General features: G+C 47.5%; 1 protein-coding gene across 3 annotated transcripts in view; it reads right to left on the minus strand.

The window, feature by feature from the left end:
* FSTL4 (follistatin like 4) overlaps positions 1-15,401 on the minus strand; it is a 440,571-nt gene that overhangs the window by 16,837 nt on the left and 408,333 nt on the right. For all 3 annotated transcript variants that reach the window (XM_029215752.1, XM_029215751.1, XM_029215753.1), the window contains 4 exons: positions 13,193-13,354; positions 12,683-12,817; positions 8,370-8,488; positions 3,945-4,094 (listed from right to left, as the gene is read on the minus strand). In XM_029215752.1, the coding sequence (XP_029071585.1) occupies positions 3,945-4,094; positions 8,370-8,488; positions 12,683-12,817; positions 13,193-13,354 (566 nt within the window). The remainder of the gene's footprint in view (positions 1-3,944; positions 4,095-8,369; positions 8,489-12,682; positions 12,818-13,192; positions 13,355-15,401) is intronic.

Below are 15,401 nucleotides of genomic sequence, written 5' to 3' on the forward strand. Positions count from 1 at the left end.
TAAAGGCAACCAGAAGAGAAGGTCATCCAGCTATCACCAATTGTATCACCTATTTGTACCTGTGCCTGAATACTTTCTATTTCTTCCTGTTATGTTGAAAGAATGTGCTTTTATCTTAGGCTAGCATATCTACTTGTATGATCTGGATTCCACTGACTACTGCCTACTTCGATGATGCAGAAGAAAGGGAAGAATTGTGGGAGAAGTTTTTCCCATTAGCATACAAATGCTGTAATATCACCTATTCTAAAAGTTTCTTCAGCATCCTCTTCCAGCTACTGCCTCATTTGTCTACTTTTTCTCATATTTATAGCAAAACCCCTGAAAATAGTTGTCTATATTCACCATCTCTACTCCCTCTGATTCTAACTTGAATCCACCCCCTCAGGCTTGCATTCTGCCATTATAGTCCTATCTGTTCCCGCCAAGGTGATCCATGTGGTACCAAATCAGATGGTTAGTTCTCAGTCTTCATAACATACAAATGCTTTCAGCAACCTTTGACACCACTGGCCACTAGCTCTCCCTTAAAAAGCTCTTTTCTTGGCTTGTGGAACACCACCCTCTCCTCATTTTTCTTCCTACCTTTCAGGCTACTCCTTCTTGGTCTCCTTTGTTGTCTTCCTCTGTCATTCCTGATCTTTAAGTGTTGGAATACTTCAAGCCTCCAACCTTGACCTCTTTTCTATCTGTACTTCCCTCCAGTTAACTGGATTTAACACAGTTCACATGGGGATGATGCCCACATTCACATCTTCAGCCTAGACCTCTCCTTTGACTCCAGACCTATTTATCCAATTACGTATGTATATATATATAAAATGGCAGCTCAAGCTTAACAAATCTAAAGCTGAATTACTAATTTTCCCCTGTATCTGCTTCATGACTTGTATCCCCTGCCTTGCTCAAAGCCTCTATCAGAGTGTATTAGCTTCCTATTGCTGCAGTAACATTGCCACAAACTTGGTGGTTTAAAACAACACAAACTTATTCTCTTACAGTTCTGAAGGACAGAAGTCCAAAATTAATCTCACTGGCAGAATAAATATGTATGCAAGGTAGTGCTCCCTCTAGAGGCTCTAAGAATAAATATGTATGCAAGGTAGTGCTCCCTCTAGAGGCTCTAAGGGAGAATGCATTTCCTTGCTTTTTCTAGCCTCTAGAGCTGCATTCCTTGGCTTATGGCCTCTCCCTCCAATCTTCAAAGCCAGCAGTGTAGCAAACCTGCTCTAGTCCTTAAACTGCCTCCTCCTTCTATGTTGTCACATTTTTTCCTGCCTCCCTCTTATGAGGATACTTGTGCTTGCAGTTAGGGCTTGCCCAGATAATCCAGGATAACTCCCCATTTAAAAATCCTTAATTTGAACAAAAATGTTTACAATTTGCATGGAAACTCAGAAGACCCCAAATAGGCAAAGCAATCTTGAGAAAGAAAAACAGAGCTGAAGGCGTCAGACTCCCTGACTTCAGACCATACTACAAAGCTACAGTCATCAAAACAGTATGGTATTGGCACAAAACTAGAAATATAGATCAATGGAACAAGATAGAAAGTCCAGAGATAAACCCACACACCTATGGCCACCTAATCTATGAGAAAGGAGGCAAGAATATACAATGGAGAAAAGACAGTCTCTTCAAAAGTGGTGCTAGGAAAACTGGACAGCTACATGTAAAATAATGAAATTAGAACATTCTCAAACACCATACACAAAAATAAACTCAAAATGGATTAAAGACCTAAATGTAAGGCCAGACACTAAAACTGTCAGAGGAAAACATAGGCAGAACGCTTTTTGACATAAACTGCAGCAAGACCTTTTTTGATCCACCTCCGAGAGTAATGAAAATAAAAAGAAAAATAAACAAATGGGACCTAATGAAACTCTAAAGCTTTTTCACAGCAAAGGAAACCGTAAACAAAACGAAAAGACAACCCACAGAATGGGAGAAAATATTTGCAAACGAAGCAACTGACAAGGACTCAATCTCCAAAATATACAAACAGCTCATGCAGCTCAATATCAGACAAACAACCCAATCAAAAATGGGTCAGACGACCCAAATAGACATTTCTCCAAAGAAGACATACAGGTGGCCAAAAAGCATGTGAAAAGCTGCTCAACATCACTAATTATTAGAGAAGTGCAAATCAAAACTACAGTGAGATATCACCTCCCACCAGTCAGAATGGCCATCATCAAAAAGTCTACCAACAATATACGCTGGAGAGGGTGTGGCGAAAAGAAAGCCCTCCTACACTGTTGGTAGGAATGTAAATTGGTAAAGCCACTATGGAGAACAGTATGGAGTTTCCTTAAGAAACTAAAAACAGAGTTACCATATGATCCAGCAATCCCACTCCTGAGCATATATCTGGAGAAAACCGTAATTTGAAAAGATCCATGCATCCTAATGTTCATTGTAGCATTATTTACTGTAGCCAAGACATGGAAGCAGCCTAAATGTCCATCGAAAGAGGAGTGGAAAAAGAAGATGTGATACACACAGACACAGACACAGACACACACACACACACACACACACACACACACACACACACACACAATGGAATATTACTCAGCCATAAAGAAGAATGAAATAATGCCATTTGCAGCGACATGAATGGACCTAGAGATTCTCATACTAAGTGAAGTAAGTCAGACAGAAAGACAAATATCATATGATATCACTTACATGTGGACTCTAAAATAATGATACAAATGAACTTATTACAAAATAGAAATAGAGTCACAGATGTAGGAAACAAACTTACGGTTACCGGGGGGAAAGAGTGGGGGAGGGATAAATTGGGAGATTGGGAATGACATACACACATTACTATAGATAAAATAGACAACTAATACGGACCTATTGTGTAGCACAGGGAACTCTACTCAGTACTCTATAATGACCTATATGGGAAAAGAATCTAAAAAAAAAGTGGATATATGTATATGTATGACTGATTCACTTTGCTGTACAGCAGAAATGAACACAACATTGTAAATCAACTATATGCCAATAAAGAAAAGTAAAAAAAAAATCTTAATCGTACCTGCAGAATCCCTTTTGCTGTATAAGGTGACATTCATAGGTTCTGAGGATTAGGGTGTGGACATCTTGGGGGCCATTCTTCATCCCACCACACATAGTAAATGGCATCACATTCTACAGTTGCTTAAATTATTATTATTATTACAATTATTATGATTCCTTTCCCTCAAACCTTACATTCAATCGAGCAGAAAATCTTTTGGGGTCTACATTTAAAATATAGCAAGACTTTGATAGCTTCTTACCACCTCCACTGCTGTCATCATCTTGCCCAGATTATTTCAGTGACCAATATCTCTGTTCTATCTTCCAGTCTGCCCTTAACTGAGCAGCAGATTGACTCTTTAAAAATGTCAGATTATGTGACTCCCCTAATTAAAACACCTGAATGTCTGGCTATCTCACTGGCCTTTGTTTACCCCTGACTTCGCCACATCCTACTCTCCCCTTCCTGGCTGTGCTCCAGTCCCACTGGCCTTCCCTCTGCTCCCAGAGCAGGAGTCCCACCTGGCATTCAGATCTCAGATTCTGTTCACTTCCAGAGTGAGGCCCACTTAAAAAGAGTCTTCCAGTTCCCCTGTCCCTTTCAACCTGTAAATAGCTCTTACCACCTATAGCTCCCTAAAATTCTGATTTATGGTCTGTCTCCCCAGCTAGAATATAATTTCTAGGACTTGCTCATTCGTGGCTGTTTTCCAAGCACCTAGACCAAAGTTTGGCATGCAGTAGGCGATAAATACTTGATGAAAAATGCACATGAATCTTCTTTGCTCCCTCCCACTTCTGACCACCTCTCCTAGGAGCTGGGGAGTGTGTGGAAAACAAAGAAGGGTGTGGCCGGCTGTGCCCCAGAACTGGAAGCTCCCCCCTCCCTCAGAGAGATGTACCTGGAGGACTTTCTGGGCCTGCACGTCGACCACGAGGACTCTGCTCAGCGCGGGCTGGGCCACGTAGATGTAGCGGTGCCTGACATTCACTGCTGAGGCCCACTGGCAGGGCTGGCTGGTGCCTCCTTCCCTTTGAGGACAGATTTCTTCCTGTAAAGGAGATAGGTTGCCATATGTCTTCTTAATTTCCTGTTCCCCCATCATTGCTGGGTTCCCTCTCCCCGACCCTGCTCTGTCCCTTTCTTCCTCTCTCAGAAGTCTTCACATCCAAAGAGTACGGTACGTGAGCCCTCCCGCATCACCAGGTTTTCACTCCACGTTCGTTCATCTTTCACCTCCTCCCGCTCTTACTGAGGCTGTAACTCCCTTTGCCGGCCTCTCAGTCAGCAGCTGGGTGGTCTGTGTTATTCCACTCTTGTGAGCTACCTTCTCCCTTTCCTCATCCCCATCCATCGTATAAACAACTTCTGTCAATGACCAGACTCCTGAAGGAGTTACCTATGCGCTCTCAGCTTCCTCACCTCTCACAAGCTCCTTAATCCTCTGGCTCTAGTCCTCAGCACAGAGCTGGTGGTGTTCTTACCGAGCTCCAGGCTGACTTCTCAGTTATTACATTTAAGCTCTGCCATCATTTTATTTGAACTTGGGGCATCATCTGACAGCGTCTTGACTACTCCTTGGTTCTTTTCCCTCCATCCTCCCCAGTGGCTGATCCTTCTCTGTTGCTCAGTCCTACTCTGTTTGCTGATCTCTAGATGCCAGGATGCTCAGACGACTTCTCTAAAATCCACTCCCTTCGCTAATCTTTGTTAACCACGCCTATGACTTTAGACACAATCTACGTGCTTACAACTCCCAAATTCATATCTTTAGCTCAGTCCTCTTCTCGGAACTCCAGACTTAGCCACTTCCTAGGTCTACTTGGCTCTTTAATTTACATCTCAAATGTAAAAGTCCAAAATCAACTCTCAATTTTGCCTCCCAATCCTGCTCATTCCACTCAAATAAATGGCAGCTCCCTTGTTTTAATTCCTTAGACCAAACCTTTCAGGTCATCTTTGACTGCTTTCTCTCCCCATGCCCTCAGCCTTCATCCAATGCATCAAAAATCATTTCAGTTTTACCTTCAAGAATATATTCAGAATTAAACTTTCCGATCACTGCCACCTCTGTCACCTTGGCTCAAGCCACATCTGTCCGTTGAGTAACCGCTACAGCATTCAGACTGTGCTCCTTGATTCCACCCTGGCCTCCTGCTAGTTGTTCTTGACACAGAAACCACAGGGATCACTGTGAAATACAAGTCAGCTCAACTCCCTCCACCACAGTAACATTCTTTCTTGCTCAGAACAGGGTCCAAGTCTTCCCTGAAGCCAACTAGGCCCTGAACACTCTGGCTCCTCTGCCCATCTCTGCCTTTTTTCTCCTTTTCCCATCCATTCTGTGCACACGGCATGCTTGCTCTTCTGCGCTCACGCCGCCCTCCTGCACCAGGGCCTGTGTAGCTGGCTGTTCGTCAGATGTCTACCTGGTTTATTTCCTCATGTCCTTTGGGTGTCAGCTTACATGTTGTCTTCTTGAGACACCCTCTCTGGTCTCACCTAGCTTAGCGCCCCGGCATCCTCACTGCCTCACCTTGCTGCGTTTCTCATCTACCACTTGACCTTCTGCGTTTGTTTGTCCACCTATGTTTAGTCTTTCTTTTTTCACCAGATAGTAAGCACCTTGAGAGCACACTGTTTGTTGGGCTCACTGCCATACTCTTAGCACCTAGTAAAGCGCCTCACACAGAATTGGTGCCTAAAATATATTTGTTGAATGAATAAATGAGAGAAAGGGGCACCTTCTTTTCCCTTAGTCTTCCATGATACACATTCTCATGTTTCTCCTCATGACTCTTGTCCAACACTGTCTCAACCTTTGTGGTTCCTCTCGGTACATCTGCCCCTTAACTGCTGATGCCTCCCAGGGTTCTGTGCTAGGCGCCCGACTCAAATCACTCACGTGCACCCTTGGCGATCGGGTCTCCCATCCGGGCTTTCGTCAGTACCCTCATGCTGATGGCTCCCAGATCTGTGTCTTTAGCTCAGAACCACCTTCCCCAGTTCCCATGTGGTTCCCCTACAGTCACCTCATACACAACCATCCACATCTGAACCGGTCCTCGCTCCATCCCTGCTCCTCCTCTGGGTCCTCATCACCATCTGGTCAGCCAAGTCCAAAGCAGGAGAACCATCTTTGATTCTTCCTTCTCCCACACAAGTCACTGTGAATTAGTCATCGAGGACTACAGAGATTGCCTCCTAAGTCTCGGAGTTCTTCTACTTTCCATCTCCAGCCCCGTTTCTTTCCTAAATGGCTGCAATAGCTTTGAAACAGGTCTTTCTCCTTTTACACTTGCCACTCTCTGTCATCACACTTAATCCTCACAATAACCCCAATATGCCTGTGAGAAAACGGAGGCTTAGAGGGCTTAAGTCACTTTTCTAAAGCCACTTAGACTGCTGAGTGACAGAGGTGGGACCTGAACCCACCTGTGCAGATCCTGTTCTAAAGCCTGTGCCCTTACCTATTAATCCTGCCACTTCCTGCTGGGCAAAGTGGACATCTCATCCAGCAGAGGGGCCGGAGATGAGATGCCAACCTCCTACTCACTCAGCACTTTAGAAAGAGGGTCAGCTCATTGTAACCCTCCTGTGACATTCTAGACATTTTTTAGATGAGGAAAATGTTATTTGGGACTGTTCCATAGCTCACGGAGGTCTTGTGTTGCCTGAAATGCCTACAAGACCTCTCCTACTGCGTCTTGTACTAGTTTCTTCGGAAAACTGAGCCCTGGTTAGGATTTGAGAGATGTCCCCTACAAGCTACAGGTTAGGTTATCGCAAATATATGAGAAATTAGTGCCGATGTGGTGGGTTACAATTATTCAAACCTAACCGCTGGAAATTAACTAGGACCACTCTTTCTCGATGGTTTTGTGGCTATCACGTGGAGGGAAAACTTATCAGAGGTAATACTTTAAAACATGATTCATTCAAAGGAAATAGCCTGGAAAACAGCTGCTCCCAAGTTGCAAATGTGAGAAATGCGACGCTCTGAGGCGCACCACCGGCCAGGACAGCAAGGCAACACACTCGTTTCAGGAACTTGTCTGGGCCAGGCCCACTTGCTCCATTAGCTCCAAGCCCGTGACTGTGTCCCAGTGTATCCACTGTCTGTCTTCAAGGAGAGGGCACGTGGGGGCTTTTAGATGACTCTTGGATTAATGCCATACTTCTACCTCCAAGTTGCTAGGGATTAGTAGAAGAGGTCAGACCTCGAGCAAGAAACCCCCAACACAACACCATGTGGGATACCAGTGGGAGGGACGGAGCCGTGGGGCGGGGAAGCACAGCTCTGGAGGACGCCTCCTGACAGCTGGGTCTTGAGGGTTGGAAGGGTTTTTCTGGACCTGCTACCCGCAATCATCTCTTTTGCCTCTGCCCACTGCATGTCACGTTGCCACTTTTTACCTGGCCTCTTATTTGTTCACGGCAGCTCTGATGCGTGGGCCATTCACACATTTCAAGCTCTCTCCCCCATTCCCTGGAGGCCACTGAGGGCCTCCAAGCTCTAAAATCTACTCAGTGCTTCCCATTCCCACCACCACTGGCTTAACCCAGGTCACCGCCCTCACCTGGGTGATCACAACAGCCTCTTCACCCCCTTCTGTGTTTCTAGTGCAACCCTTCTGATCATTACCTGCTGTGAGGCCCTGCACAGGTCCCAAAGCACCCTGATCCTGGCCATCCTTCACTTGAAGTTCTTCAGTGCTTCCCATGAGAACTCCTCAGCTTTGACCCTTACCTACTGTCATCCTAAATCTGAGGCCCTTCCCACATCCATTCATCCCTCCAGGCATAGAGAATATTTGCGGTTCCCTGAATGTGACCTGATGTTTTATGCCTCTGTGCTCCATATTCATGACATTTCCTCTCGAAACCCATCATCAATTCCCACCTGTTCTTCACAGCTGAGTCCAGGCATCACCTGCCCCAGGAGCCTTCTCTGACTTTGTCCCCCAAGGTCTGGAGAGGCCTCTCTCCTCAATGCTCCAGTGCACCTTACACATCCTTCTAGCAGCACTTGTTTGGCAGCTGTCTGTTCACACTTCTCTTTCCGTCATTTGACTGTGAACTCTCAGAGGCCAGGAACCCATCTGTCCGCCCTGGGCCTCCCCTCAGGCTCAGTGCATGGAAGTGGCCGCTGGAGGAAGGAATGAGAGTTTAAGCCTCATGTGCTCCTTCCTTAGCCTTGAACCACATCTGGAGCCACATCACATGTAGCAAATGGAATTTAAGAAATCAAGTGGCACACATGGTGAAAGGCTGCCTCTCAGGATGCTGTGTGTGAGGTGGATGTGCCCCAGGCACAGACACTTACGTAGCTCATGAAGATCTTCTCTGTGGGTTTGAGGTGCCTCTGGATCTCACAGTCCACTGGGTGCAGGATGATTATGCCATCGTCGGAGAAGATGTAGAACATGTTTCCCACACTGAGGCCTGCGAGGAGCAAGCACAGCCATACTTAGGCCCCTCCTAGCAGTTGGTCCCCAGGCAGGGTCACACATCACATCAGGCACAGATGAAACCTACAGTTTGGCTGCGTCTGATACAGGCACAGAGTGCAAGGCCTGGTCGAGGTGGGGTGAAGAGAGACGAGCAGGCGCTGTGTGGGGAGCGAGTGCCCGAGGGCTGCGAATCAATATGTACACTGAGGGCTCTGCAATCCCCAGGCTGTCCTCCCAGACACGCGTACCTGTGCCAGGTCATCCAGGGCTGGCCACCAACCCAAGTTTTCAAATAAGTGATAGCCTTGGCTTTGACATACATTTGACCTTTTCTGTTCCGAAAGGCAACGTCTCCCGTGGTCCTTGTCAACCAGTCAAATCAGAAAGGATCAGGTGATGCCAAAAAAGCAAAGGCTTTTATTTTTTTTAAACACATTTACGTACAGTGCCGCTACCTGGGATGTGAGGGCCTAAGCAAGCTGTGGCTGGTATTCCTTTGTCCAAACCGGGCCTGTCTGTGCCCGAGGCCCTTCCTTCAAGACAGTTTGCTCCAACATCTGCCCTACCAGTTTCCCTACAGCAGCCCCAGGCCAGGCGACGGAGCCCACAGCCTGGTTCGGCCACCTGCCTGCACCCCCATCCCAGCCCAGGACTGTCTGGGGAGAAATCTCCTTAGACCAGCAGAGAAGGGGCCTTGGGGACAAGTTAGTTCAGCCTCCTTATTTTAAAGACAAAGAACCTGAGGTCCAAGATGGGGAGGGGCTTGGTTGAGACCATGTGCCTTTCTGCCCAAGCGGGGGTTAGACCCCGAGCCCCAGCCCTGGGCTCTGTCCCTTCACCCTGCTCTCCATAAAAGGTCCACATGGCACAAGGGTGGGTAAGGTCTAGAGTTCTCCCTCTTTCTCCCCTCCCCTTCCTCCTTCCCTTCATTTCATCTGAAGGTAAAACATTGAAAAGATTGCTATGAATTCTAAGAGAATTAGCGATGTGGAAAATTCTCTCTTTCCAGTCATGCTGAGAAAACCAGTGTACTGACTTAACTGACTAGCTGGGTAAGTTTTTAGTGAGTTAGAAAACAGTGAAACAGGCAAATAGGAATCACCGTTCCACTTGCTTTCAGGGGCTCTGCAGGTCATTTTCACCAGAGCCTGTGGTTCCCAGTGTGGACAGAGGTACCTGACTGTGTGACACAGCCTCACCTGCCTCTGGTTCTGTGCTGAGAGGGGCTCCGGGCAGGAGGGCTCCTGCCACTAAAGACAGCTAGACACCAGCCTCTCAGAAACTGGGAGCACCTAGGAGCACTGCATAAGTCCCCGTGGGAATCCTGGGGTGCTGGGCAGCCTGTCCTGAGAGCCAGACGAAGCAGGCCAGCGCCTCCTACACGGCCGCCCACTGTTTGGAGTGGGCTAGGTAGCACACATTCGCTCTGACCCCAGTCTATCCTGTCTCCAGGAGGACTTTCTCTTCTGTACACTCTCACCTGGGCACGCTTCTCTCACTCAAACCTGTAGGGGCCAGAGGGGGTCAAAGTCCCTGTAAGACCACAGACCCCGCAATAGCCTCCCAAGGTTTTTGGAAAATCAGTAGCTGGAAGAACCCACATGAGATGGAAAGCTTAGTAGAGCCCACGTGGGCTTTGCAGCTGTGGTTACACTGCAGGCTGAGCACCGGGCCTTGTCACAGTCGACAGTGCAATGTGAGGCTCAACAAGGCCTTGCTCCACAAATAACTGACTTCCAGAGAGCTGGCCTCACGAGCCAGCCCCTGGAAGGTTCTGCTCGTGATTAGCTTGACCAAGGGGGCACACAGGAGCTTTCTCTGCTTCTGCGCACCCATCATTTCACTGTTCCTATTGAGAGCTGACAGCGCCCTGGGGCCCTGCTGGCTTCTTTGCTTTTGCTTCTGTATTTCCCTACCTCCAGGCCTGGAGTTTGAGCAGGGAGGGGTGTGAGCAGCTAGCTGTCCAGGCGTGATGGAGTTTGTTCGCTGCTGGGTTGTCCAATATTAGCGCAGCACCAGCCAGCCTAAAGCCCCGAGGCAGCTGTGGGTCTTAAGTTGGCCTTTGGGCCTCCAGAGCTGCATTTAACACTTTCCAGGGCCTCCTGCATTCTCTGCAGGCCTCCACTTTTGAAATTTGGAAACACCCCTTAGAAAACACGTTTTAAAGACACAGAGTCAAAGCTCTCTGTGTGCACTGTGGCCTAGGGACTAAGTTCAGGCGGCGTCAAGGGACCACTGTCCATGATTAGCAACTGCCGCTCTGACTTTCCTCCTGAGGATTCCTCAAGCCCATTGGCAGCAATCCCTCATTTTCCGGCCTCTGCCTTTGTTTTGCTCCCAGACTTACTGTGTGAGCATTTGCGCCTGACATTCAGGAAATTACTCTGAGTGCGTGTATGCGTGCATATGCTAGACTGTAGGTAACATGGAAGTTCTTAAGGAAAAAATATGAGGAAATATGACGGGTTTTAAAGGAGGAAATTTAGTGCTTAGCCCCGAAATTGCATGGTGCTTTCTGCTGCTTCTCATACTGTCCCTCTGTCCACCTAGCTGGAGAATAAGTTACCTCAGGGGATTTGGACTCTCTGGTGTAGGGGTTCATAGGTAGGGTTGGGGTCCACGAATGCACGTACACCCCACAGAGTGACTCGGGCTCGTTAACCCAGCGCCCACATGTGCCCGCTATTTTTGGAGCCATGTTATCAGACCATTTTTGATATACAAAAATGGCAATTTTGTATGGCCCAACCTAATATCTACAGATTGTTAGATACAAAATTTAAAAACCCATTCATTTAGAAATATACATGTAAACATACATTTACAGAAATCATGGTAGCTTTTTTATTTGGCATTTCCTCAAAGTACACACTAAACCCCAACACCAGTATCAGTTACTGGAAAAAAGTTTAAGGCCCAGCTCTGACCAGGACCCCTGCCAAGAAGCTGGCTTCAGTGGAGGTTTCAAAATTGCTTTAAATGGAAACTTTCGTTTTAAAAATTCTAATCGTCTAATGTCCGTTAAAGGCACTAATTAAGTTTAAATCTGCCTCAAGTGGGCCACTTGATTTTGACATGGACTTCCCCGCTCCCATCTGATTTGGCCCGTGGACCCCACCTGTGGGGACTGCTTGATGTCTGGAAAAGCTGTTGGCTTATGGAAAGATGGCCTGTTATGGAACCATGAACACACGTGATCACAGGCACGACACAGAATAAGAAAGCTTGGTACCTTCTTCTCGCCATAGAATGTTTGCAACTGCAGCATCAGAGAGCGGTGAAAGCAGGAATGTGATGGAGGGAAGGAAAAAAAAGAAGAAAGCAACTTCAGAACCTTCCTTGTAGTGATTCAGTTCATAAACATACTGGTATCTAGTCCATCATGTTTAGAACCTGCACCACTCATGGCCCCAGCAATACTGAGGGGGGACGCTGGACGTGGACAAATGCTTCCAGGGCTCAGGACCCTTTTGGTTCCTAATGAATCAGGTTCCAGGATCACAGAAGCTAATGGGACTCTCCTCTTCTGTGGATGATAAAGAGCAAGCAACGTCTCTCCCAGACCTCCTGGACTATTTCCAGGAGCAGGCTGGTTTTCTGCTAGGATCCTCCCTAGGAAGACCATCTGCAATACTTCTGATTTTCTCCCTTGATGATAAAGACTCAGCTTAGAGCCTCTGATCAAGGGAAAGAGACCATGTCCAACACCCATATCCATGAAATCAACCTTGCAGGGTCTCTTGGGGAGCAGTAGCTACGAGGGAGAGCCTGCTTAGCGCCCCTGGTGGGCAACAATCCCTGGAGTAAAGACAGATGTGTGAGTGCACAGGCCAGTTCCTGGGCCGTGGATGGGCAGCAGCAGCTGGTGCGCGGTTAGCATGAACACTTTTGTGGATGACGGACAGAGCAAGTAGGAGGCAGAACTGGGGATATGATATGCGAGCTTCCTTGTGGTCCTGGGTTCTGTCTGCTGTCCAGAGAGTTTCCCTGTCTATGCCTCCAGAGTTGTCTAGGCTTACAGGGAAGGTCTACCCACCTCTGGCCACCCTCTGTCCCCAGCTTTGAGCACAGAAGGATATGAGGTTTACCCCTGTCTCCAGGGGCTCATGATTGGTGGCTGTGGCCCTTGCCACCCAGCATCCCCCAACCAGCTCAGTGAGGAGCTCAAAGGCACGCGTGGACTCACGGGTCTTTCTAGCCGAGTCTTCGATGAAGAGGGAGGAAATATCTTCGTCCACGCCCACTTCATTTTTGGCAATGCAGGTATACGCCCCTGTGTCTTCATACCGAACACTGCCGATGTGGAGTTCGCTCCCATTGGCTGTAGGAGGGACAGTGCTCAGGGCGGCCTGTTCAGCTGGGACCTCCATCCTTCCTCCCTTCTCCCTTCTATTGAGAGTGTTGAGGTTAAAAGCACAGCCCCTCAGCAGGGCTGAGGGCAGCCAGTACCCTGATATACGCCCAGGAAGGGCTGGAACAGCAGAAATGAACTGCAGGTGACCTGGGACCTGATTGACAGCGTCTCATCATTGTGCTCACAAAGATCGGTGTGAGTCCAGAGAGCAGGGAAACATCTGTTTGCTCCCCGAACGTCTGACTTAGAAACAAATCACTCCTCTCATTTCCATTCCTGGGGAGAGCGTCAGCTTGAACTTGATGGGAAAAATGGCACAGAGACACCGAGCGGAGCTCTTACCTAAAAGGGAAAGCTGTTTCGACATCTGGGTTGAGACATCCATGCCATTTTTTAGCCAAGTGATTCTGGGCATAGGAATGCCCTCTGCGTGACATCTCAGGCTAGCTGCCACTCCGGGTTCCTGTGCCTGGGTCTCTGGATAGACACGGATGACGGGTGGCACTGTGGGTGAGAGTTAGTGCTGGTGAGAAAAGGCCTTCCCCTGCCTCAGGCCTGTGGTCCAACTCTGAGACCCTGCCCAGAGGGCTGAACCGAGAGACAACTCTGGAGTTCTCTTTGTAACCAGCTTGCAAGCCCTAAAAGAAAGGGCTATAAAATGGATTGCTGACAATAAACATGTCAGGCTTTGTACGCTGTAATTCATGGCGTTCATCATTATTCTAAATATGATCAGAGAGACAATCCAAATATTTACGGCTGTTCAGCTGCTACACGTAAAGAGCAACAACTGCCAAAACTTACTTCTGAATGAATAAAATTCAGATATATTATTTCTCTTATCGGAAAGCCACTGGACAGGGGCTTAATTTCTTGCAAGGAAGTGCTTCACAAAGTACTTATGGGCACTGACTGGCAGGGCTCCTAATTACTGCTCTAGGGAAGACCATTGGTTTTCCAGTGGGTCATTTTTATTTTTCCACTTCTCATCCCCGGAACAGGCGTGAGAGGCAAGTGTGCCCTCCTTGGCTCCTGACCCACCCATGGGTCCCGGCAGTCAATTTCAGGGCTGGGGATGTGACCAGGCCCACTCATCAGATGAGCATCAGTACCCTCTACCCTCTGGCCTTTCCTACATGGGCTGTCTGTAGGGCAGGAAGGAGTGAGGACTGTCTGGAGGATCTTCCCTCCTACCCCTTGCTCTGGGCCCAGGAAATAAAATAATTATCATTTTCAGTGGAATTGGGGGCTCTTACTTATTCATGCATGTTTCTCTACATACTTCCAAAAAGGGTTTATGAGAGCTTCTGTAAAGGCACCTGGATAGTAAACTAAACAACAACAATAACAAAAACCACATCATACACCTTTTGGAAAGTTGGGAGATGCATTCTTTGCCTTGAAGCCAGCAACTACATTTTCCCAGAGTTATCTGGACACTCCTATTGTCCGATAAAAGAAAGTGACCCAGGGCAACTTTCCTGGTGGTCCTGTGGGTAAAACTCTGCGCTCCCAATGCAGGGGGTCTGGGTTCGATCCCTGGTCGGGGAACTAGATCCTGCATGCATGCTGCAACTAAGAGTTTGCATGCTGCAACTAAGAAGTCCACATGCCGCAACTGAGTCCGCATGCTACAACTGAAAGATCCCGCATGCCACGACGCAAATCCCGCGTGCCGCAATGAAGACCCAGCACAGCCTAAATAAATATTAAAAAAAAATAACTTAAAAAAAAAAAAAGAAAAGAAAGTGACCCACTGTGTTACGAGAGAGATTTTTCTTGGGACTAGAGGTGGAACAAATTGACGCATATATAGAAGGAAGTGATAATGTTGATCCTAGAACGTGAAGATTTCTAGTGATCTGTGCTTGGGTAGGCTGAGGACAAAAGAAAAATTCTATTACCTTATTGTGAGAAACAGATGCTGCAGGTCCTGTCAAAACCCAGGAGGCTGGTAATAATCTGATCAACTTAGCCTGAGTTTCAAGTCTTTCCTCTGGTTGACCTATGGGGCAAAGTAGGGGTCCAAGGACAAAGCCAAATGGATAGCTGGCAAAGGGCACAAACCCACCTTCAGAGTGGCCAGAGCTGTTTCCATAACATGAGCTCAGAGGCACCCATGACTAACCACACACAGACCAAACAATAATAAAATCTGAGTCATTTCCTTGGTTTCTCTTTGTTTGCAGTTCTGGGGGAGAGTCCCGGGGTGTGGGAGAAGGTCCCTGTCACGGGTCAGGCCACTTGGGATCGATGAAGTAAAAGGGGCTCTAGCTAAGGCATATCTGGAGGACTGCTTAGAACACAGACGTGGATCTCTCTTCTCTGATTCCCCCTGGTTCAAAGAAGGAAGAAATAGTAATTTATCTAGGAAAACTTCCTATACCCTGAATTTGGTAAAGAGAGGAATGGGGTTCAAGTTGAAGAGACAGCAGAGTTTTTTTCAAGAGGCTATGATTCAAAAGTACAGAGATAGAGACGGGGGACCTAGGAACACTGGACTGGTGGGGAGTTGGAGAAGGAGGTAGAGCAGCCCGGGTTCTAGAATGTG

The sequence above is a fragment of the Monodon monoceros genome, unplaced genomic scaffold, assembly GCF_005190385.1.
Source record: "Monodon monoceros isolate NGI ecotype Baffin Bay Population unplaced genomic scaffold, NGI_Narwhal_1 Super_Scaffold_12, whole genome shotgun sequence".
Classification (NCBI taxonomy): Eukaryota; Metazoa; Chordata; class Mammalia; order Artiodactyla; family Monodontidae; genus Monodon; species Monodon monoceros.